The following is a 26587-nucleotide window of genomic DNA, read 5'->3' as shown; positions in this document are numbered from 1 at the left end:
TTTCAGTGTCATTACTTTTGTAGTGTATCTACTGTAAGTAAAGAAACATGAGTCAAATTGCAAACAGCAATCGCCCACAAGCCTAATAATAACAATGCAACCTCTCTTGTATTGTGGTAAATGTACATATTTTGTTGAAGCTTTTAGTCTTGCATTTATCGCAATATTTTGCAAAAATAACAATGTAAAGGGAAAACAACATTTATCATGTATCAGAGAAGAGTACTGATTGGTTTCTAAATAGACTCTGATTGGTGGATGCATTGCTATGGAGAATGTATCAATTAATGATCACTGACAATTAACTGCCAAGTTTTGATTAAATTTTTAACCAGGTAGGTTGACTCTGATTGGTCAAGGCATTTTCCTAAGAAATGAACCAGCAAAGGGCTGTCACTATTTTGCTAAGTTGAAACAGGTACAGTGTATGTACATGTTCATTCTATCTGCAAAGAACAGGGCCCCATATATTTATATACCAAGCAACCAGTACACACAAGTGCACTACACCACAAACTGACTGACAATCCTAAATTGGCTGTCAGTATAATTCTTTATGATGTCAGTGTTATCCAGCAAATCTTGATCAATTGTGGAATCACACCTAATGCTAGACACTACATTGTGAATCTTGCAAGAATGGGCTGTTTGGATAGGTTAGTAACTTGCCAGTTAGGAATAGCCAAATGGATATATTAGTTAATACGATCCACCAGACTTTTGGATATACAATCTACATATGTGGCATCATACCAGCAGTGAAATGCATAAACCACATTAATCACTTGTACGATAGGCAGACCACCTTTCTAGATTGATGGCAGCACTCGATAAGCGAGAGAACACCACTTTGTTGCTACTGCATAGTAGTAGTATGATACAGCTAGCTTTACCCGTTGCTCAAACATTTGAGATGCCTTGCCCTTCAGAGTAATCAAAGGTAGGCTGGGCATCTTTCAGGTCCAAAAGTGACAGCCTTAGGTCCATTCATGAGGTTGCATGATAAATACCAATAAATAATTGGATCGTAATAACCATTATCGCACAGAATGTCTTTCAGTAAGCAAACGAATTGAGCCCGATTTATAAGGTTGCCAATAAGGCCACCTAAAGCAAAGGTAAGGTATCTCAAAAGTTTAAGCAAGAGGGGATGCTAGCTGTACTTATTACTCAAGTTTTATACTATCAAATGAGAACAAAAATATTACTTCAAAAAGGTTTTCCTGAATGATTAGATACAACTTCTTTTCAATTCTATTTGCTCCCAAGGATTAAACACTCAGATGACTGAATCATAAGTACATTTCATTTTTTAAACTTATACAGTGAGCCTGCCAATCATATTCAGGTAAAAATGGGGCAAATCACCAAACACTAGACTATGCAATAGTTTGGTTCAATACATCCAAGGTAAAGATATAAGACTGCCCGGATTTAATACAGGGTGCAGAATTATACACATTTAAGAAAATAGTTATTTTTAAAAAAACTATAGTGCACAAGGGAAATAAAGCTCAACATTTTCACGCAGAGGATGGTGCGTGTATGGAATGAGACGCCAGAGGAGGTGGTGAAGGCAGGTACGACTACAACATTTAAAAGTTATCAGGATGAGTATATAAATAGAAAAGGTTTAGAGGGATATGGGCCAAATGCTGGCAAATAGGATTAGATCAGTTAGGATATCTGGTTGGCACAAATGAGTTGGACTGAAAGGTCTGTATCCAAACTGTATAAATCTATGGCTCCATGATTCTTTTTATTGGACAGCCTATTATTGTTCTCGTGTGCCAACAATTAGATTAGATGTAAAATCTACCCTTAGAGAGACTAACATTCACACCAGCATGAATCCATAACTGACATGCATGAGTTTCAAATAGGAGAAAAATTCACATCAAATATAAAGAGGTGGAAGGAATGACAGTAACCTCTGGGAAGAGTCTGTTATCATGATCCCATTTCAGCAATTTCACATATGCATGGTTTAACACTGAAGTAGGGCACAACGCAGAAGTGTCTTTTGCACCTGCCGCAGCTCCACCATACACAGAAGTATCTGCATCAGAGCTCAGGAGTTCACTGGCCGCCTCCTGCAACCATTCTGTAGTGATTTCCAATGAACCTGATAAAAGAAAATCAAAATGTTAGAAATATAAAACAAAAACAGTCCTCATATTGAGAGCTAGGTAGGCTATGCACAATATCTCGCAATATCACATCAATGCAAGTCTTTTCAGTAGCCTTTTCCAGACCTCGAAAATGTGTGTCTCTACCAAGGTACTGAAATTTTTTTTATTTGTTGGGAGGAGGGAAAGACAGGACGAGAAGGTTGATGATTGTGTATTAAGTGATTCATATCTGTCGTCTTAATTTCATGTTAAGTTCTCTAAAATCGATCATCTAGTTATTGTCACAATGCTGTTTACAGAAGTTTTCTGTGCAGAATTTGGTTGCTATATTTCCTACACTAAAATAGTAACTACATTTCAAAAGCACTTCATTATCTGTAGAACACTTTAGGAGGAATCTTATAGGGGGCTGAACAATGTGGGCTACGACAAGAAATGTGGTAAAATTGCAAGAGTCGTCAGCAAGGCCTATCTCGACATCAGGAACAGTTTGTTGCATCCTTCAACTAAATTCCAGGTGTTAAGGCAAGATGCTCACTAGGCAGTGGTGAGTTGCCTATTAAGGATGATTACTGCAATTAACAACTTAATTTACTGCAGATCTCACTCATTAATATGCAGCTTTCTATCATACCACCCACTGCAAGCAAATCAGACACTGGGAATTCTCCACATGAAAGTCAGAGCAGGTACCTTGTGACATCAGCTCACTGCTTGCTCCAAAGGACCTCAACGTTGGACATCAGGAACCAACATCTCAGGGCGCACTAAATGGGCACTCGCCATGTCCAGAGACATGGCATCCGACATTTGTCACCCTGTAAGAATCCTCATGGCACATCTCCAATCCATTTACAGAATGCTTCTGCTCTTCAACGTTGCACTTTGGGGAGCAATAGCAACTATCATTGTAAGGCTGCAGAAAGGACACTTTGCACTCAGCTCATGGATTGGACAAGATTGCATCTCTGGACTGTTCACTTGTTTTCTTGGCATTCACTCACTCTGAGCCTACCTGGATGCTCACCGCACCACTACCTTGCTTTTCCTTTTTGCACCTTTCTGCTGAGTCAGAGATAGCAGGCTCACAGTACTGTTGCACTGCTGTGCCATTTAGTGCAGACACAAAGATAGGAAGCTTGTCCGGTTGTTAGAAGCTCCCAGTCAACTCAAGCAAGATAGCCTTCAGTCCAGGGGGTCAAGCACAGTAAGTAAAGGCAGCCTCGATTACCAGTCAGGGTGGTAACCTTGAACCAGGCTGGCATGGACTGGTGTTGTAGACTCCTCTGATGGTCCCAGATAAAAACCAAGTCCTGTCTCTGCACTACCACATCCACAAGGACCCTGCCCACAAAGCAGGGCATTAAATTTCCCTTATCTACTACATCCAGGGCTAATGTCAGGAACCATACAGGGCAACCCTGGACTAATAATGATGTGCACAATATACAACAGCCTTTTAAAGATGGCACCGGCACCAGGATGCCTGTCCATTCTGGTTTATCAGCAGTGGCGAGTTATGGTTGAAAGGCAAGTGGTGAGATGACACAAAGAGTCCGCAGTGGAACGTGAACAAATTACATGAGTGGGCAAAAAATTGGCAGATGGAATACAATTTGGGGGATGCCAGATTATGTATTTGAACAGGTATAGAAGAGCTGAGTATTATTGAAATGGATAAAGACTGCAAAAAACTACAGAACAGAGGGATTTGGGAGTGCTCGTTCATGAATCACTAAAGGCTAGCATCCAAGTTCAGCAGGTAATAGGGAAGGCAAATGGAATCAGAGATAGCAAGAACTGCAGATGCTGGAGTCAGAGGTAACACAGTATGGAGCTGCAGGAACACAGCAAGCCAGGCAGCACCAGAGGAGCAGGAAAAGTTGATGTTTCGGGTCAGGACATGGAATGTTGCCCTGTATTTCAAACAAAATGGAATATTAAAAAAAAGTAGGGAAATTTTGCTAAAACTGTACAAGACATTAGTTAAACCACAGCTGGAATACTGTGAACAATTCTTGAGCCCATTTTATAAGGAAAGACATACTGGCACTGGAGACAAACCAGGAAAGGTTCACTGCGCAGATAACAGATGCGAAAGGGCTGTTTTATGAAGAGAGATTGAGCAGATTGTATGTATTCGTTGGGATGAAAAAGAATGAGAGGGGATGTTATTGAAGCCTACAAGATTCTCAGAGGACTTGATGCAGTGTACATGGTTGTTTCCCCCGTGGGAGAGTCTACGACCAAAGGGCATAATCTCAGAGTAAGAGGTCACATATTTAAAACAGAGGTAAAGAGGAATTTTTTTTCTCCCAGAGTATAGTGAATCTGTGGAATTCTTTACCACAGAGGTCTGTTGAGGCTGGGTCATTAAACATATTCAAGGTTGAGATTGACAGATTTTTAATAGTGACGGAATCGGAGGATATGGAGAAAAGGCAGGAAAGTGGAGCTAACGATTATCAGCCATTGTCACATTGGATGGCAGAGCGGACTCAATAGGCTGAATGGCCTATTTCTGTTTCTATGTTTTTGGGTCTTATTGTTTTGTGTATGGCAAATGTAGGATAGGGCTAGAATCAGAAGAGGGCCTAGCACTGGGGCGCAGTAAGTAGTTCATGAGGTATGCTTGGTAAGATGCAGGAAGAAAACTCGACAGGTATTGTGAAGAGAAACCGTCTGTGAAACTTGACAATACTGATACTTAGCCGAAGAACATAAGATTCAGACCTTCGAGACATTCAAAGTCATACAAGTTGTTGTCTAAATGCATGTTGCTTCCTCCTATATAAGATTAACTGTTATAGATTATCATTAGGAACATCATACTCTGAAGATGTTTATAGTAACAAAACCTACCTGCTGTTAAGTAGGCAACAATGAGATCAAACAATTGTCAATGAGGAGTCTGTGGCATATCCTAGATTTGACACAGTGCATTGCCCTTCTTTTCAAATGTGATACAGAAAGTTAAAATACAGAAATACTTTATCACATTCTAATCACTAATCAATTCTTCTTTTTCAAATTCTAAATGAATATCTAGTATTACCCTGTAAGTCACCTTATTATCAATGCCAACCAAATTAATTCATTTCCAAGGTTCCCTAATCAGTTTCTCTAATGATGTAATCACTACTCATGTTTACTTATGTGTTTTTTTAAAACAAAAAATTGGAAATTAATTCTTTTTTAATCACTTAACATTTCATAAGAAGTACAGATGGCAAGCCTGCCTCCAAGATCACCAGATGCACTGTGTAATAAACCAGATTGTGTAAGAAGACTCTTTCAACTCTTACCATGTTGTTTGTCAAAGAATTCCTGGAAACTCTTCCGTTCATAATCAACGGATTGTTTCATTAAGTGTGGTCGAATACTGCTAATGGCAAAATTCACCATGTCAAGTTTCATTAAATCCAGCACTGCAAATATCTCCCTGTATATTGAAAATACAAATTTAGAGCAAGTCATGGTTTACATTCTGTGATTTTGACAAGCAGGATTGTGGCTACTGGAGGCACAATTATGGGCATTATGATACTATGACCTGTTTCATTGAGATAGAAAAATAGGACAAAACACAATCATAATACAGAACAGTCATTAGTAAGTAAGCTTCATTTTAAAAATATATTTTCAGCAATTAAGCATAATCACTTAAGAATAATTTGAAGCTGTTTTTGTAAAAGAGATACGACTGGACCATTGCATTAATGATCATTTACAAGTGGATAATACTGCAGGGGTTTTACGTCTCTGAGATCTAGTCTTTAACAGTGCATGGAATCAAAGACCTGCAATTCAGTTTGAAACCACTGCAGAGTTTGGCAAATACTTGAACATTCTGGAGTTGCAATCTTTTAACATTTATATGCATCTTTTAACACATCAGAAATTTCATCTATAGTCAAGAAAACAGAGAGCAGTAGACTGCAACAGTCAAGAAGGGAGCTCACCCCAACCTTCTCAAGGGCAACTAGGGACAAGCAATAAATGCTGGCCCAGCCAACAACATCCATGTTCCATGTGAGAATAAACTTTTAAAAAAAAACTGAATTTTGTGATTCTACTGTGCATCCAGTTGGTATGACCATGGCTACACACTTAAATTAGAGATAATAGATCTCTATTTGGTAGAGTAAGTTCATAGCAATAGATCACTTCAAATAAGGAAAGGCATGAACATATTAATTCATTGCAAAAGAAGCAAAATTGTGTAAGCTTTTAGGTCTAAGCCCATTTTATTCATGGTTGGAAAATTAAGTAACAGAATTAAATCAATTGTTCAAACATGTTACTGAAAATATCTTTACATTGTACTTTTAATCTCATAAAAGTACATGGATGAGCACTTGAAATGTCATATCATTCAAGGCTATGGGCCAAATGCTGGAAATTGGAATTAGTGTAGATAGGTTGACAGACTGGATAGGCCAAAAGCCCTCTTCTGTGCTATATGACTCTGACTAAAATGTCCTAAGGCACTTCATAGGAGTACAATAAAATGAAGTATGACATCAAACTACATAAGAACATATCACATCAGATGACCAAAAGCTTGTTCAAAGTGGTAGGTTTGAAATTGTACAGCATATCTTGCCTGAACAATTCCACCACGTCCGTGATATCTCTGATGATCTTAATATCGTCATCCCTGATAGGGGCACAGAGTGTTCCCATCATCCCGATGATAAAGTCAGCCAGTTTTGGGATGTGCAGTGCACCATTCTCAGCCTCCTGCTTTATGAGCTCCAGATCCAGAACCTCATTGATTTGGTTCCTTAGCCTGGTATGACCCGGCAGCAAGAATGACAAAAGACTCTAGGAAGTAATATTTACTAAGTTAAAAAAATTAAACTAATATATCAGCAAATTAAGGCTTTAAACATTTTCAATGTGTTGTGTTATACTAATCCATTTAGTGACGTTAACAGAGCTGCCTCAGTAACATTTTATTAACACCACATAGCAATTGGTGGTCATTTTATCACCTTTGCCTGCCATTCCAGATTTCTCCTCATTATGTTTGCCATAAATGGCTTTACAGTATACAGTGGAGAAACTAGATTATTAGACTATGTGGGTCAATTTTGCTGATGCAATCTGGCCTTTGCTTGTCTACACAGAAGTTTTGCTGCGTAGAATATCATAAAACATCACTGAAAATTCTCAAGATATTTATGACCTTCCTATGCAGCAATTATTAAACAAACTACTGTTTTGTGCCAATCTCAGCTGAGATTGTCTGAATGCAGAATGTTAGAATTGAGACTTACCCCATCTCTGAGGCTCAATGCCACATTTGCATTTAGGTTCATTTTCCATGGACCCCCATAGGAAGGCAGCTTTCTGGTCCAACAAAATGGATGTTTTATAAATCATGCTATTCACAATAATGACCTCCATAATTCAATATGTACAGTATTTTAAAAAGAAAACTGAAGAAGAGTCCGGGATGCACTGCAGAGACTTAAACCTTAACCTCACATCCCTGAAGCAGGTTCAACCTTGGCAGAAATTCTTAATGCATGAATCTGTTCCTGTATTTTATTAATATTGTCACAAAACACAGGTGTGAATATAAGCCATTCAGTTCATTTTTCAAAAGGTTTCCACACAAATTCGCTTTCAAGGATGCAAAATTAAAACTTCATCATAATGTGCTTAATGATAAAGTTCCAACCCCATTTCAATGAAAGCCTATTGTGACAGGTAATTGTGCAAACTTACAAGGCATTGAAAAAAAGTATTATAGTTACTGATTTTGGGTTGTGTCCAAGTTGCCACTGTCATCTCTCTTCCTCACGTTATTAAGGTTTTGCTTGACTAACTTGGCAGGGGAGGCAGTGAAGATGGGCAAGGAATGGACTGCATTTGTGGATTCAGGCTGGTGGGCCATTAAGGCGAGTTTAAATTGTTTGCTATTGCCAATCTTCCAGGTAATCATAACGTTTGAAGCATTTATCAGTCAGAGTTGATCCATATGGAACAGAAAGCCTGTGCTCAATCCCTATTATTACAGGCATGGTGCCAGCATTGTTACAGTACCAGGCAAGGAACCCAAACTCATATAATCGAGGCAAGTGCTGAAACTAAATTCAATGTTTAATTCTGAGGCAAAATCCTGAACTACCTCTCTAATACCACTGTACATTCACAAGATGGACTACAGCAGTTAAAGAAAGCAGATTACTACCACCTTCTCATGGACAAATAGGAATTAGTAATAAAACCAGTGAAACTCACATCTTAAGAATGAATTGAAAACAATACATCCATCAATTTAGGCTAGCAACAAAATAAAATAACCATGAAACTGCTGGATGGTCATAAAAATCTAATTTCAGTAATTGATTTTGTGAAACGAAAAACTGCAATACCAAACCCACTCTACATTCTGTCAACACCTCCTCAGGAAAACAAGAATGGGCAAGTCAACAAAGTTAGGAGGTACTTGTGATACTAAATATTCCAAATAGTAGATCAATAAAGGATTACAGATTCAAGATTTAATGCGGACAAAACAATCCTGACATAAGATCTTACCTCTTTAATCTCACCTAGAAGCTTAATAGCATGGTCATAAACCGGTGGATCTTCATTCAGCTGTGCTCGCAAACTATCCCAGAAAGCCTTCTTCATAATGTCTTCTAAGGTCTTCTCAAAACTATGCAGAAATATTTGGAATTGTAGAGTTATTATGAAAATGACTGCATAACATGTATGATAGTAGTTTACTCTCATTTAGACGGTGCTTTCTGACAAATGCAGGAGGTATCAGCCAAACTAACTGATTAAGCTATGAATATGCCTGATCCTTTATCATTAATTGAACACAAATGCCTGGGTTTTCAAACAGAGTATGAATAAAGGGTGTTTTGCAACAGCTGACCTTTCCACAAAAAAAAAAGCTGTTAAATGACATGTCCCTGGTACAACTCAATTAGATATGGGTTTCCACAGGTTATTTCGGGAATGAGAAATGCTTACAGTCACTGCAGTGAAACCAGGTGCAAGTGCAAATCCACATCAGTCCTGTATTTCAATATTTGTACATTTTCTCTCCATTAAAATATTTTTATACAAATCAATAGCAAATAAATAGATAGGTAAACTTTTAGTATCTGATGAACACAGTTATGCATAAAAGGAAATGTAACTCTAGGAGTTTTAGATTGTGGGCGAATTTTAATGCAGGCTTCTGAAGCAAGAAGTGCAGCAAAGACTGGAAGCCATAAATTCATGCTGGAAGCTGCACTGCATAGTGAGGTTTGTCAGAAACTCTAGGCTAAATTACGCAGGTGCCAGGAAAGCAACAAAGTGGCGATGCCACAGTGAGACATGGGGAAGATATTTGAGGTCAGTAAATAGGTAGACAAATTTGATATAGCTATCTCTGGCTAGAATTAAATGGTACCCTCTAAATGATATATGCAATGTATGGAGATTGTGAGCTGTCAGATTCCCAACCGTTCATAAGTGGTACTTTTAAGGCAACGTCTCATATTCTGAGTGGAAAGTCAGCCATTGTGGATTTGTCTTACATTGGAGTTGGAGACCTGTACCAAAGGGGAAGAGGAGTCCAGCAAAATTTCAAAGGAGAAGAACTCAGAGGCAACTTTTGGACATTCTTTACAACAGTGATAGCAGAAATGAGGGGTGATCGAAACATGGACTTATCCACCAGGTCCTCAAGAGGAAGGGTGCACCAGGTTCCTGGGCAATTAATACTGGCACAGCAGGTGGCATTACAGGTTGCAGCTGACAGGCCTCAAAAGAACAGCATGGGATTATTGGGAGAGAGGCCCAAGATGGGTTGTGCTCCTTGCCAGACTGTTCAGCAGTTACATAGTCTGCCTCCAGATGTCAGAGGCACCAGTAGCAGAGAAGACTGTGGCTGTCAAGTGCATCAGTGAATGACCTATGCATGAAGGTTTTGCCAATGGAATTGGGTGGATACCCAATGCCATTGTCGCTGAAAAGCACAATATTCAAGTCCAGAATTCCTGTATTCCAAAGTATTTTCTTTACAGCAAGTCCCCCACACAGAAGTCAGCCTGATTGATAAGTGTGGCTCCCAGTCCAACAGACTGCAACTTCAAGTTAGAAGCTTGTAGTGGCTATAGCAAATGTGGTAGGAGTTCCCAATCCCTAGAATGGATGAGCAATGCTACAAAGTCTTCTTCTTGAAGCTGCTCTCACGCTCCTGAGCTGTAAGGGATGGCCAGCATTAAACTATAAAACAAGTTCAATCTGAGATTGCCAGCCTCATTATAATATTTCAATTGCCAACTCCCCTCCTGGGAGTGGCTGCCCATTCCTTGACCCGCCTCCAATGAACTCAGAAGTGGACAGGTTAGGATTACTTTTAAGAGTTTTAACATTTGAACATTTTACCCAAACCACTTGTTTTCAAAGTTAAAACTGCCCATAAAATATTTAATAAATCCTATGTAATTCCTTCAGTTTGCATAACAAAAAGTTCAAATTGCCTTGAGGAAAGACTTAAATAAGGGCAATGATAAATAGGTTATAAAATTAAGAACGAAGAACCATTTATCACAAGGTTGGTGCATCTAACAATGAGCTAATACATTTACACAGTCTTCCTCCACAGATTAAAAGGGCTAAAATAGAAAATAAGCACTTCTATTCTGTCAAAAAACCTACCTGCTCTCTGGTAGATCACGCTGTTTGATAACAAAACTTTCATCAACTACTATCTCATGGGCTAGAGCCATATTACAGACTCCTTTTTCCGCCTCAATCAGCTCTTCTACAGAAACCAAGTTGGGAGGTACTGCTAGAAGCACATGAAATACCACAGTTTAACCATATTCACTCCACTTTGCTCACAAAACATAATCATGCAGAATGTTTCCACTAAGCTGCACTCCAGAAGTGGCAGCTGCTGCTGCACGTGGACCTTGGAGATCCATAGCAGCAAGAACAGTTAGATGAAATTAGAGGGAACATTAATGTTGACCTATTGTATAGCCACCATTGAGATCACTTTCAGTAGTGAAAGCAATTCAAGAGGCATCAGGTCTAGCTCCTGACACACAGCTGTGGTTGAAACACAAACTCAGATTAGTAAATTCAGGATACAAGAATGTCAAAAATACAGCATCCAATCTCATCTCTTTTAAACATCTATTTAAATGCTTTGTAAAAATATAATTTTAATATCATATGCATTCTATTTCCAAATTTGTTTTATTAAATCGTTCTTGTATTCTGTTTATAATAAGACTTATAATAAGTCTTACACAAATAGAAAGACCTGCATTTATGCAGTACTTTGCATACCACTAGTTGCCTTACATACAGACAGAGATATACAGCATGGAAACACGCCCTTTGGCCCAACTCATCCAAACCAACCAGATTTCCTAAACTGAACTAGTCCCATTTGCCTGCATTTGGCCCATATCCCTCTGAACCTTTCATATCCATGTATATGTCCAAATGTCTTTTAAATGCAACTGTACCCGCCTCTACCACTGACTCTGGCAGCCCATTCCATAAATGCACCATCCTCTGTGTGAAACAGTTGCCCCTCAGGTCCCTTTTAAATCTTTCTCCTCTAGTTAAATTACAGTGACTGAAGTACTTTTGAAGTGCAGTCACCATTGTAATGTAGAAAACATGGCACCCAAATGGTGCTCAGCAAACTCCAACAAATAGCAATGTGATAATAATCACATAATCTGTTCTTTCATATAAAATAAAAAACAAAGAACTGCAGATACAGGAAATCTAATGCTCAGACTTAAAGTGCTGGAAAAAGTCACCAAATCCGGCAACATCTGTAGACAGAAAAGCAAAGGGTCACAGGGCTCAAAACATTGACACTGCCAGAACTGTTGAGATTCTCCAGCATTTTGTTTTGTGTTTTTTAGCCATGTTGATTGTGGGACAAATATTGGCCGAATCATCAGGGAAAACTCCTCTGCTCTTTTCAAAAGTGTCCTGCTTCCACCCAAGACAGCAGTCCACTACCATGATATTAACACTGCATCTGAAAGATAGCACAACTGACAATCCTGCACTCTGTCATTACAGCACTGAAGTGTTAGCCTATATTTTTATGCTCGGTTCTGGAATGGGACTTGAACCCAGATCCTACTGACTCAAATGCTGACATATTTTTAAAAATGTCACTTTTATATTTAAATTTTGGAAGGATATTTTTATATAATCCAAGAATAATTAGGTTAAATTGTTCTACCGTCATCACTTTGTCATTCCAAAACCATTCTTCACAACGGTCAGTTACCAACAATTAACCAGAGACCAGCAAGACTATTCAGGCATATTGCTCCCACAGACTTGTATTGCTACTTTGCCTGCTCATAACCAGAAACGTGATGCCATAAACAATTGGCCTTATCAAATGCTGACATAAATGTCAACTTTTCTCCCCTGGGCACCTCTGAATTTATGTAAAGCACTCATTTCCAAGTTAATGTATACAACTACTCCCAGATGTGCTCATAACCTGCATCAGCACAGCAGTTCAGACTGACAAGGGTAAAGCAAACTACAGATTTCCATGCAGGATAGATAAGTAGCAAGTACAATGCTAGCTCCTACAAGGGCACCCTGTTGCTTCACTGTAGGTTTTAAATATTGTAGCTTGTAACCAGAATGCTTTATATGAAATAACCTCTGTGCTATTACCTTTTTTTTCTAAAATTTACAAACTATACCGAAATACATGAATACAAACTTACATGGAAGAGTATTTCCACTGTGGGCAATTTCAGTATTCTGTCTCAGTTGATTTTGTAGATTCTGGGCTTCAGAATCATCCTGTCTATTATGACAGGTGCTTTCAGAGTCTTCTTCCGCATTGTGTGAATGTGGTTTACCTGGCTCCAGGGGCATGCTTGATGTGCTTCGTGTTTCCTCTGTATTGATTTCTGTCCTAGAACCTAAACAAGACCATCACTCTTGCATCATACTGGAGTCCTGCAAAAATGGAATTTTCCTCTCAGGAACAACAGTTTTGCTTAGATATCTACAAAATACCATATTAAAAAGGGCAGTTGCTTCACTAATTGAATCAATAAATTAACAGCAATTGGTTAACCTGCATCATCAACCTAATTTTCACAAGATGACATTGGATAAAATATCCAAAATGTTTACAAAATCCTGTCAATGGGATGTGCACTGTGCACATTACCAGACTGATAATAGCATTTAAAGGATTAAATTGGGAGGATAAGTTGCATTCCTTCGCATTTGAACAGTACAGAATTATTTAATGACAAAAGGATTCAATAAGGTAAAGTGAAAATATTACCTCCAATGGCAGAATTCAAAACAAAATGTCATCTGAAAATTATGAATAGGATATTTAAGAGTGAGAGAGTACACAAAGTGTACGAAAATCCAGAACTCTCCCTGAAAATTCTGTGAAGGCTTGGTAAATTGGCATTTTCAAATAGAGATTGACAGATTATTCCTGACTACAATAGAATTTGGAACAAAGACATGTAAAACAGAACTGAAATACTGATCCACCATGAACTGAATGAACGACAGAACAAACTATAATACAAAATTCTGCATACGATTATTTCTTTTTCCAGGAAGCTCTACATAAAGGAAAATGTCTAATTCCTTTCAAAAGTCTTTTTGAATGTTGCTTTTAAGAATTTGTATCATCCGTAAAGGGATGAGTTATGATTTTCTTCGATAATAAGAATTACTGGCCTGTGTGACCTAGCACTTCTTGATCTGAGGCAGACCAACAAAAAGTTAAGATACAAAGAGGCCATGTGACTGGCAGACACAAAGTAGATCTACAAGAAAAGGGACTGGAGAGAGAAAGCAAACCGTGTTCAGATATAAAAGACAGAATGATTAACACAGAGAATTCTTGTAACATGAAGCAACTCACACTCAGGAGCAGATCAGTTTTTCTGTTTGGCAGGAAAGGAGATCTCTTGAAGGTACTGTGCAAGCTGACTATGACAGATTAAAACCTGGCAGGTTGTGTGAATTGCTCAGAGATGCCAAAGGGCTAGGCGTTTCCCAAAAGTAGCCAAACTGTGAGCTAGGATGTTATTGGCTCGTCAGCTGAAAATGTAAGATTATTAAGTTATTAAGTTACTAACAAGAATACTAATTGTTAAAATCTAACTATTATTATCAGATATCTTTACCAAAACGTCGATTTTATTAGACACCCTTCTTTATAGAATTATAAAGTGGGAAAACTTAGAAATAGGGCACACTACAGGAAAGATGCCAAGATAGAAGGATATAGGCAGTTTGAGCCAATTTTTAAAACTGTTTGCTATCAACAAAAGGAAAGGCCTAATGTGAAAAGCTGTGCGCATATCCCTACCAAATAAGGAACCACAGCATATAAAAGCATTGTGCTACAAAGTTCATACTTAGAACATAGAACATAGAAAAGTACAGCACAGTACAGGCCCTTCAGCCCACGATGTTGTGCCAAACTTTTACCCTAATCCTAGGGTCTATCTAACCTCCACCCCTACCTTATACTATCATCTATATGCTTATCTAATAGCCGCTTAAGTGCCCCAATTGAGGCTGACTCCACTACCCTCTCCGGCAATGCATTCCATGCCCCAACCACTCTCTGAGTAAAGAACCTACCTCTGACGTCTCCCCTGTAACTACCTCCACTCACTTTAAAACTATGCCCCTTCGTAATAGCTACCTCCACCCTAGGAAAAAGTCTCTGGCTGTCCACTCTATCTATACCTCTATTCATTTTGTACACCTCTATCAAGTCACCTCTCATCCTTCGACGTTATAAAGAGAAAAGCCCTAGCTCTCTCAACCTTTCCTCGTAAGACCTTCCCTCCATTCCAGGCAACATCCTGGTAAATCTCCTCTGCACCTTTTCCAACGCTTCCACATCTTCCCTGTAATGAGGCGACCAGAACTGGACACAATGCTTCAGATGTAGCCGAACCAGGCTTTTGTATAGCTGGAGCATAACTTCACAGCTCTTGAACTCAATCCCTCTATTAATGAATGCTAACACACCATATGCCTTCTTAACAACTCTATCCACCTGGGTGGCAGCCTTCAGGGAACTGTGGACATGAACCCCAAGATCCCTCTGCTCCTCCACACTGCCAAGAATCTTTCTGTTAACCCTGTATTCTGCTTTCAAGTTTTTCCTTCCAAAATGAATCACCTCACACTTTTCAGGGTTAAACTCCATCTGCCACTTCTCAGCCCAGCTCTGCATCCTATCAATGTCCCTTTGTAACCTAGAACAGCCTTCCACACTGTCCACAACGCGACCCACCTTCATATCATCCGCAAACTTACTGATCCACCCTTCCACTCCTTCATCTAAATCATTTACAAAAATCACAAATAGAAGAGGACCCAGAACAGATCCTTGTGGTACACCACTCGTAACTGAGCACCATGTTGAATATTTTCTGTCCACTATCACCCTTTGTCTTCTAAGGGTCAGCCAATTCTGAATCCAATCTGCCACATCTCCCCCTATCCCATGCCTCCTTACCTTCTGCATGAGCCTACCACGGGGAACCTTTTCAAACGCCTCACTTAAATCCATGTATACCACATCCACTGCTCTACCTTCATCCACATGTTTGGTCACCTCTTCAAAGAATTCAATAAGGTTTGTGAGGCATGATCTACCCCTCACAAATCCATGCTGACTATCACGAATCAAACTATGCCTTTCCAAGTGATCATAAATCCTATCTCTCAGAGCCCTTTCCAATAATTTGCCCACCACTGAAGTAAGACTAACTGGCCTGTAATTTCCGGGGTTATCCTTATTCCCTTTTTTGAACAAGGGAATGACGTTTGCCTCTCTCCAATCTTCCGGCACTACACCCGTGGACAGTGAGGACAAAAAGATCATCGCCAAAGGTCCTGCGATCTCTTCCCTCGCTTCCCATAGAATCTTTGGATAAATCCCATCAGGCCTGGGGGACTTATCTATCTTCAACTTCCTCAAAATTCCTAGCACATCTTATTTAGTAACAGCGACATCCTCTAGCCTACCAGCCTGTTTCGCACTGTGCTCCTCTACAACTAGGTCCCTCTCAGTTGTGAATACTGAAAAAAAGTATTCATTAAGGACCTCTCCTATCTCTTTAGGCTCCGTGCACAAATTCCTTTACAATCCTTGATCGGCCCTACCCTTTCTCTGGTCATTCTCTTATTCCTCACGTATGTGTAAAAAGCCTTGGAGTTTTCCTTGATCCTATCTGCCAAGGTTTTCTCATGCCCCCTTATAACTCTCCTAAGCCCTTTCTTCAGCTCCTTCCTAGATAACTTGTATCCCTCTAGAGCCTTTTCCGTTCCTTGTTTCCTAAACCTTACATAAGCATCCTTCTTCCTCTTAACCAGTCGTTCCACCTCTCTTGAGAACCAAGGCTCCCTCACTCGACCGTATCTTCTCTGCCTGCTAGGAACAAACATATCTAGCACACGCAGTATGCATTCCTTAAACAATCTCCACATTTCAATAGTGCTCTTCCCTGACAGCATCTGTTCCCATTTTATGTTACCCAGTTCTTGCCTAACAGAATTGCAATTACCCTTCCCCCAATTATAAACCTTACCCTGCTGTATGTACCTATCCTTTACCATGACGATTGTAAAATTAACAGAGTTATGATTGCTACCGCCAAAATGCTCTCCTACCAACCACTTGGCCCGGTTCATTGCCGGTTCATACTTAAAAGAAGTAAGTTTAGTAACAGTCACATATACTATTCCTGATTAGCCAAAGAAAGTGTCCTCATGCACAGAGATGAAAATGACTGGGGTGAGGGAGCAGTTAATCGAATAGCAGACAGCATAAAAGAGAGCTTCACTTCATTTTAAATGGTGCATTTAACTTCAAGTTTTCTTTATCAGTATGAGATAGTCAACAGGGAAACCACATCTATAGCTTCAAGTTCTGAACGAAAACAATGATAGATGGATTTAACAATTTATTTTGCCAAGCATTAAATTCCTTCTCAAGTTTTTAGAAGGTATCAACTTTCAAACTTGGTTCTGTACTGCAGATAATGTATTAAATTATTGACTAAATATATGAAATCAATGTCTTGTTTTAAACATACTTATGTTGCAACACTACATTTTGTCCCAAATTTATATCTGACTATAGGCATGGGAGCTTAGCCTTTTGCTAACCTACACAAGAAGTCCCTGGTAAAACAAATTATTACTGTTAGTAGATCAAGTCATTAGCTTTTTATACCTGGGGACAAGGATCTCATATGAAAAACCGATAGTTCTGTGAAGTTCTGTAAATACTTTTCAAACATGGGTTAGAGACAACCTGTGGTTGCCCAATGCTGGCTGTTGAAATCTTGGGAATTTTCCCTGTTGCAGTTTCAATGGGCACTTTATCATCATCTTCCCAATTGCTGATCAATCATCTATGTCTACAAGAAACGCTAATTCTTTCTGCCTATAAATATTCAGTGCTTTAGCTGGGTAATCTACAGTGCAATAAATAGGTGTTACAGATAAATTAGAAAAAGAGAAAAAACCGACATTAATCTTCCTTCCTAATTATCATCTTAAAGTCATAGAGCTGTTCAGAATGGAAACAGACCCTTCAGTCCAGATATCCTAAAGTTATCTAGTCCCATTTGCCAGCATTTGACCCATATCCTCTAAACCTTTCCTATTCATATTCCCATCCAGCTGCCTCTTAAATGTTGTAATTGTACTAGCCTCCATCACAGAAACGTTTTCTGCAAAATTCACATTAACACTTAGATGTGCTTTGGATCGGTTCAGAGGAAGTTCACTAGATTGATACCTGGAATGAGTGAGTTTTCTTATGAAGAAAGGATGGAAAGACTGGACTTGTTTCTGCTGGCGTTCAGAACAGTGAAGGGTGACTTGATTTAAGTACAGAAGTAGGGGGCAACATTCCCATTCTAAAAATTTATTTATTTTGACTCTTTTCAAGAAGTTTTCTGTTAACTAATTCTCATTCTACGTTTATATACATTACAATTTCATCTGCCTTAACCCTTTGTAACACCTCTTGTGTGGCCAAATATACTACATTCTTGGTTTCTTCCTTAACCACACTGAATTACACCTTAAACAATATCTAATAGATTTGTCAAAACCATCATAAATTTGTTGACCTGCGCTAATCATATTATGATTTTCAAGTTACTGTCCTTGAAGTAGGTTCTGGTATATTGTTCCCTGATTGATTCTTCTGAGAAATAAAGTTTCAATGCAAAGGATGAAGCTAACTAGGAAAGTTAAGCATGGTATCAAATTAAAAGAAAAAAGCATACATTTTGTGCAAATTAATGGTAGAATTTGATAAAATTTTTAAAATATGCAAAGGGCGAAAAATGAATCGTTAAAGGGATAATAAAAAAGCTTATGGAGATAAGTTAGGAAAAAATGCTAAAAGAAGAGCTTCTACAAGTACATTAAAAAAGGTGGTAAAATAAACAAGTCCTTCAAAGGTATACAATGACGAATGCCAGGAAAATGGCACATAACAAATATTTTACATGTCTTTATGGGTAGAAGACACTGAAAGCATCCCAAGTATCATTAAAAACCAGGTTGCAAAACAGCAAACAATTATTACTACTACAGAAACAGTACAAGGCAAACTTACGCAACTAAAGGCTAGCAGGTCCCCTGGACCTGACTGCCTTATCCTGGGGTCTTCAAAGAAGTGGCTGCGGAAATTGTGGATGCATTTGTTGTTTTCTTTGAAATTTTTCTAGATTCTGGAAAAATGCCACCAGTTTAGAAAACTGCAAACAATCCGATCCAAAAAAGGAGGAACAATAGGCCAGCTGGCCTAATATCTGTCATTACAACAAAAAGTTAAATTCCATTATTAATAATTCTCAACAAATACCCCTTCTTAAAATATTTCTTTAAATGTTTGCTACTGCTGATCTATCATCACTTAGATTTTCCGATTTAATTTCCTAATCTGCCTCAGCCAATTCATCACTCAGATTGCCATTGTGTGCCCAAGTGCTGGATCATGGTTCTGCTTGTCAAGATACTGCAGTGGTTTACTGCTGCTTGCTACAGGTTCTGACTGACCAGGAGACTTCACATTCTTACCCCAAGGCAATAGTAAATAGGAGGTATAAAAATCGAAAAAACTGCAGATGCTTTAAACCAGAAACAAAAACAGAAATTGCTAGAAAAGCTCAGCAAGTCTGGCAGCATCTATGGAGAGAAATCAGAGTTAGTGTTTCGGGTTGAGTGTATATATTTTGGGTCGATGTGGATACTCTCAGTACGTTGATTGCCAATCCTTATTTGCCCTTAAGAAGGTATTGAAGAGATACCTGCTTGAATTGCTGCAGTTCAGGTGGTATAGGTGCACATACAGTGCTGTTTAACAGAGGGTTCCGAACCTTTGACCCAATAATGGTGATGAAACGGTGATATACATTTCCAACACTGAATGATATGTCACTTAGTTATATTTGATGCTTGGGACAATGCTGGGTGATCTGTCCAGTATCATTTTTACTAGATTGTTCCATCATGGCTTGCTAAATCAATTTCAGTTAACAGTGATGCACCAAACTTGTGGGTCTAGAGTCAGATATCTAGGCTAGACTAGGTAAGTACAGCAGATTTCCTTCTGGATTTATTTAACTGAATTCCCCAGAAGCAGTGGTGGGTTTCAAACTCAGTCCCTAGCTATTAGCACAAGACCCTGGTCACTAGCTTAGTATATAAACATTTTGTTCTGTTCCACACAAATAAATGTCTTATGATGTACACTATACAGTTGTAACCTTCATAGATCAAACAATTGTCTTAAGTACTCTATATGATACTTAAACACAATTTTGCAGGTTTAGTATCTCAAACCTGACAATCCAAACACCAGAGGCACCCAAAAACCAGGCATTTTTATAAAATTGCTGTGCAATTTCAATTGCTACTAAACGAGTAAAATAATTTATCAAGACAATTCGGCTAGTTTCTGTATTGATGCAATAGTAAGCCAGATTAGTTAACGGTTTTGGAGGTCTTTTCTTCTATTAAAAGTTATCTTTGATCTCACTTAATCCAGTTTGACCCCATTTTGTGCATCTCCTATTAATCAACTGAGATTCTGGTTTAGCACAAAATCAGTCCCAGAGTTGTCAGTTTTGAGACATTGTACCTGGATGCTTTTGAGCTTCTTGAATGTTGTTAGAGTTGCAGTTGTAAACAGGCTCCATTCTTGAATCTTTTTGTAAGTTGATTTGTACACAAGTTGGAACACAATGCAGAACAATATAAAATAGCTGTTTGTAAGTGCAGGAAACGTTTGTATGTCAGATCTTTAAAATTTCACCCTGTACGGGATTGCATTGTAATACAAGCATGTCTAATTCAGACATATGTAAATCGGGTCCCTTTTTTTTAAACACAGAATCATCGAATTATCGGATGCAAGCGACCGTTCAACCCAATATGCTTGTGCCTTCTCTTTGGTAAAGTTATCCAATTAGCTCCCAGCTCTTCCTAATAGCGTTGTCATTTTTTTCTGTCAAGTAATTATCGATTTCCTTTTTGCTTGAACTGCTCTTTCATAATGTCAGAAGTATGGATGTTTGCTGATGATTTCACAATGTTCAGCTCCATTAGTGAGGACACTAAGATAATGAAGCAGACCATGTCCACATTCAGCAAGATCTGGGCAAAACTCAGGCCTGTGCAGGAAAGTGATACAGCATTTGAGCCATAAAAGCACCACACATGAAGAGGCCACCTCCTGCAAGATGGAGTCTAACCATTTCCACTTGACATTAAATGGTATCAAGATCACTCAATTCCGCCAGTATCAACATTCTGGGGGTTACCATCGAGCAGAAACCAACCTGGATCAGCCATATAAATACAGTGGAATTCTGCAGTGTGTAACTCACCTTCTGATTCCCAGATGCGTGTTCATCACCTACAAGTCGCACTGAGCAGGCCTGAGACAGAAACGTTAGCATGGAAATATGGTGGTGTGTTGAATGTCAGGCAATTGGAAGCTCAGTTTTATGGACACAGCATAGGTGTTCTGCAAAGCTGTCACCCAGTGCACATTTCATGTCCTCAACATAGGGGAGACCACAGTGTAAGTAGCAAATATGGTAGATTGGATTGAATAAAGTATAGGTAAATCATTACATCATCTAGGAAGTGTGCCTGGGCCTGGATAGTGAGGAGGGAAGTAGGTAAAGTGTCGTACCTTCTGCAATTACAATGACATTGAGACTTTTTCATCTAAACAAAAGCCTGGGGGATAACTGCATCCTGGTACATACATGATGGCAAGTCCTCAACCAGAGTCACCTAGCCTGGTTTTAACTTAAACAAATGCTTACAGGATAATTATTCCCTGCTACACACTCCACGGCAACACCTCAACCAACAGGAGTCTACCTGCCAAACAATCAGCACCTTTTCTAATTCAGTTTAAATTGCTGTTCCCTTTATATAATAAAAAGTTCTCTCTGCTATTCTGGATTGCACTGGGAGCATATTCCATAACACTGAACATATTTAGCACAGGGAGAAGCATAAGATGATAGAGAAGTTTAAAAAAAAGTGCTTCTATACCACTGCTAATGCTGCCTCCCTGGATCGATTAATATCAGTTAACAGTGGGATCTTTTCCTGGCAGGCCATACAATGTGCACTCATGAGCCCACTGTAAGAGGATCAACAGATTGCTGGTGTTTAATTTCTGTTTTATAGTATGAATTAGTCAGAGTATCAGCCAATGCTTCGCTTTTCATGTGGCTGACTGCTGCTTATTCATGGCAGCTGTTTACAAAGCCAAGCACAACAAGGGCAGCTGCTAATTGATGCCAAAAACCTTGCTGTCCTGGTCTAAGTCCTAGTGGCATCACTTGCACGAAGTGCAGATGGCCATGGAACTTAATACTTCTTTTGTGATAAAATCTGACATTTGCATTTGAGCATGAACCTGAAGCTTAGGCGCATATGCAACCAATTTTTTGTTAAGGGATCCTCTTGTGTTTGAAGTTTTTGCATATTTACCATCTGAAAAGATGCATAAGTTTTGCATTAAGTAAAGCAAAAATTAGTAATCTATATCTTCAATTGTACAACTAGTTTGTATTTGTTTGACATTACAGAAAAAGAGTATTACTGAAAGGAAAGACACATTTTAGGACTTTAAACAAGTGTATTGAGGGGAAGGGAACAACGACAGGAAGTTTAATGGTAAATAGAAAAGAAAGCAACAGGTTAACATTTATGCAGGAGAGTTTAATTACAAAGACTATAAAAGAAGTTAAGAGAAAGGAAAACTCAGGAGATATTATTAATGGAGATGTTAGAATTCAAAAAGAAGGTATAAAAACTGGCATAAAGACACTTTACCTGAATGCTCATAGCATTCAAAACTAGGTAGATGAGTTAACGGCACAAATTATCGCGTTTGAGTATGATTTAGTAGCCATTACAGAGACATGGTTGCAGGATGGTCACAACTGGGAATTACATATCCAGGGGTATCAGACCATCTGGAAGGACAGACAGGAAAGTAAGGGACATGGTGTAGCGCTGATACTTAAGGATGACATGAGGGCAGTAGTGAGAGATGAAACAGGTTCTATGGAGAATAAGGTTGAATCCATTTGGTGGAAATTAGAAATTCTAAGAAGAAAAGGTCATTGATAGGCGTAGTCTATAGGCCACCAAATAATAACATCACATTGGGGCAGGCAGTAACCAAAGAAATAAGTAATACCTGTAAAAATGATACAGCAATTATCATGGAGGATTTTAATCGACATGTCAACTGATCGAATCAGGTTGGTCAAGGCAGGCTTGAGGAGGAGTTCATTGAATGTATCTGCGACAGTTTTCTTGAACAGTGTGTAATAGAACTAACGAGGGAGGAAGCTATCCTAGATCTGGTCCTGCGTACTGAGACAGGAATAAATGATCACATAGTTAGGGATCCTCTTGGAAGGAGCGAACACAGTATGATTGAATTTAGAATACAGATGGACAGTGAGAAGATAAAATCCAATACCGGGGTCCTGTGCTTAAGCAAAAGCAACTACAATAACATGGGGCAGTTGGCTAAAGTAGACTGGAAACAAAGACTTTATAGTGGGACATGTGAGGAACAGTGGAGGACTTTCAAAGCAATTTTTCAAAGTTCACAGCAAAAGTATATACCAGTGAAAAGGAAGGACTTAGGAAAAGGGGTAATCAGCCATGGATGTCTAAGGAAATAAGGGAGGCCAACAAATTGAAAGATAAGGCATACAAAGTGGCAAGGGCCAGTGGGAAACCAGAAGATTGGGAAAACTTTAAACATCAACAGAAAGCCACAAAAAAGGCCACAAAGAAAATTAAGATAGATTATAAAGCTAAACTAGCTCAGAATATAAAGACAGATAGCAATATATATATATAAAACGAAAAAGAGTGGCTAAGGTAAAAATGGTCCTTCAGAAGATGAGAAAAGGGATTTAATAATGGGAAATGAGGGAATAGCCGCAATAAGTAAGGTACTGACCCAGGCAGCTGGTGCTGCAAAATAGAAATTCATAACACACAGTGTTCAATTTCATATGTAATTGTACAATTGGACAACATTTGCCACATAATCCTGAGTGTGCAAAGAATTATGCTGGCAACTAATTAAGGATTTCAGTTATAGATAACAAGGTATAGAGCTGGATGAACACAGCAGGCCGAGCACCATCAGAGGAGCAGGAAGGCTGACGTTTCGAGCCTAGACCCTTCTTCAGAAATGGGGGAGGGGAAGGGGGTTCTGAAATAAATAGGGAGAGAGGGGGAGGCAGATAGAAGATGGATAGAGGAGAAGATAGGTGGAGCGGAGACAGACAGGTCAAAGAGGCAGGGATGGAGCCAGTAAAGGTGAGTGTAGGTGGGGAGTTAGGAAGGGGATAGGTCAGTCCAGGGAGGACAGACAGGTCAAGGGGGCGGAATGAAGCTAGTAGGTAGGAAATGGGGATGGGGCTTGAGGTGGGAGGAGGGGATAGGTGGGAGGAAGGACAGGTTAGGGAGGCAGGGACGAGCTGGGCTGGTTTTGGGATGCGGTAGGGGGAGGGGAGATTTTGAAGCTTGTGAAGTCCACATTGATACCACTGGGCTGCAGGGTTCCCAAGCGAAATATGAGGTGCTGTTCCTGCAACCTTCTGGTGGCATCATTGTGGCACTGCAGGAGGCCCAGGATGGACATGTCGTCTGAGGAATGGGAGGGGGAGTTGAAATGGTTCACGACTGGGAGGTGCAGTTGTTTAGTGCGAACCTGATTTCAGTCAGGTTTGTAGTGTGACACATGTGTATGCAATGGAAGCTACATATATTAACACACAGAGTCCTGTTCTTTGCAGACAAAAAGAACATGTGCACGCATTGCGCCTGTTTCAACACAAGAAAATGGGTGACTGCCATTGTCTTGATTCTTTCTCAGGGCAATGCATCGACACATCAGAATCATCTCACCTTTGTTTCAAATTTAAACAAAGCTTGGCAGTTAACTGTCAGTTATCATTAACTAGCATATACTCCATGGCAACATCTCTACAAACCAAAGTCTACCTGCCAACCAATCAGCACTTTTCTCTCATGTGGTACAAATTCTGTCTTCCCTTTTGGTACTTCTTACAAATTGTTCTGATGAGTGCAAGAATGAAACCTTCAACAGAATGTATCTTTTTACAGTTATATTCAATTTTGTATATGGAAAATAGTCAGTATTTGTTGCAGGAATCCCTTTCAAATAGCTTCCTCCATTAAGTATTCTTATGCTTCTTTATTGTCATTTTCTGGAAATATTCTAAACCAGTAACATCATGATCACTGTTCTCCACATGTATCACTTGCCTCACTTTATTTCAAGAACTTGATCCAGCATTGCTTTCTTCTTCAAAGTAGAAAAATACTGATCCAGAATGTTCTCTGAAACCAACAAAAGCAAAATATTGCAGATAATGGAAATCTGAAATAAAACAGAAATAAAATGCTGGAAATACTGAGTAAGTCAGGTAGTTGGACAGAAACAGAGTTTCAGGTCAATGACCTTTTGGTGAAAAATGTTACATAACAAAAGACAGGTCTAAAGGAGATGTAAATAACTACAGCAAAATCATTACAACATCTGTTGTTTGAAAATTTGGAACGGTAGGTTATCTGATATTGTTAAACTCAACGTTGAAGCTGGAAAACTATTCAGTGCATAATCAAAAGATTAGGTGCTGTTCCTTGAGCTTCCATTGAGTTTCATTCAAATGGTGTGGGAAGGCAAGGTCATGAGAACGAGTGGGATTGACTCAGACAATTAAAATGGCAAGTGACCGGAAACTAAGGGTCATGCAAACAGAATAAAGGTATTCAGCAAAACAATTACCCAATCTGCACTGGTCACCCCAGTTAAACAGTCAACCATATCACGAGAAGTAAAGGGAACAATCCTTTCAAAAATGCTGAAATGTGGGAAGAGCTGTGTTTGGCTGAGGTGGAAATGGCAGAATATGATCTAATGCATCTCTGGGATTCTCTAACCCAGCAGTGTGTCAATGCTCTATCATTGAATACATTCAAGGCTAGGATAGACAGATTTTCAGTCTCTTAGTACATCAAGGGTATGGGGATAGGCAGGAAAGTGGAGCTGAACCCCAAAGTCAGTCATGATTGTATCAACCATGGTGGAGAAGAATCACTATTTAAGTGATCAGGAAGATAGGTTGGAAGTAATGGCTTATAAGGTTGTATCATTAGAACATATGTGACAGAGGTAAAAAAAACTAGGAAAACAAAATACAGTTTGCATAGCAAGTGGGTGGGAAGAAATAAGGAAATGTAATTAAGGTAGCCTTGGGAGTTGTTGCAGGACTAAGAGATTGGAAACTGGGGGATGGGGTAGATGAGTAGTTGACTCTTAACTGCTCTCTGGGCAATTAGGGATGGGTAATAAATGCTGCCTGGTCAGCAATGCCCTCATCCCGTGAATGAATAAAGAAAAAGAATAAAAGAGAACAGCACCCATGGAGGTGGGATGTGTGATGCTGCAAAAAGATGGCTTAATGTTCAGTGGTAGAGTCATGTGCAGGGCTTCTTGTACACACCAGGAAATCCTATCCTCTCTGTCCCATTACAATACCAGTCTCAAAAACCCTTGTATTTATATAAAATCATAAAATGCTTACATCCTGTCACGTCCATGCAGGCTCTCTGTAAGATCAACTCAATCAGTCTCACTCACTGCCCTTTTCCAGTAGGCCTGATATTTTTTTCCCTCTCTTCAGGTACTTATCCAATTCCCATTCGAACATCTCAACTGAATTTGCCTCAATCACGCTCTCAAGTAGTGCATTACAAATCCTAACCACACTCTCATTTTGAGATAACAAGGTGTAGAGCTGGATGAACACAGCAGGCCAAGCAGCATC

The 26587-nt window shown here is 39.2% G+C and overlaps 1 protein-coding gene across 6 annotated transcripts in view; it reads right to left on the bottom strand.

Annotated features, from left to right (window-relative positions):
• Nucleotides 1-26587, bottom strand: part of tcp11l1 (t-complex 11, testis-specific-like 1) — a 36549-nt gene that overhangs the window by 6518 nt on the left and 3444 nt on the right. For 2 of the 6 annotated variants that reach the window (XM_048607208.1, XM_048607207.1), the window contains exons 2-10: nt 25028-25137; nt 18790-18985; nt 14050-14228; nt 12875-13075; nt 10809-10941; nt 8685-8805; nt 6739-6959; nt 5438-5574; nt 1932-2125 (exon numbers count right to left, since the gene is read on the bottom strand). In XM_048607208.1, coding sequence (XP_048463165.1) covers nt 1932-2125; nt 5438-5574; nt 6739-6959; nt 8685-8805; nt 10809-10941; nt 12875-13028 — 960 coding nt within the window. In that variant the 5' untranslated portion in view covers nt 13029-13075; nt 14050-14228; nt 18790-18985; nt 25028-25137. Of the gene's footprint in view, nt 1-1931; nt 2126-5437; nt 5575-6738; nt 6960-8684; nt 8806-10808; nt 10942-12874; nt 13113-14049; nt 14229-18789; nt 18986-25027; nt 25138-26587 lie in introns of all 6 variants that reach the window. The other 4 variants (XM_048607210.1, XM_048607213.1, XM_048607209.1 and 1 more) reach the window with 4 other exon arrangements.

The sequence above is a fragment of the Rhincodon typus genome, chromosome 17 (genome assembly GCF_021869965.1).
Source record: "Rhincodon typus isolate 14 chromosome 17, sRhiTyp1.1, whole genome shotgun sequence".
Taxonomy (NCBI): Eukaryota; Metazoa; Chordata; class Chondrichthyes; order Orectolobiformes; family Rhincodontidae; genus Rhincodon; species Rhincodon typus.
This window is presented reverse-complemented; position numbering and strand designations above follow the sequence as displayed.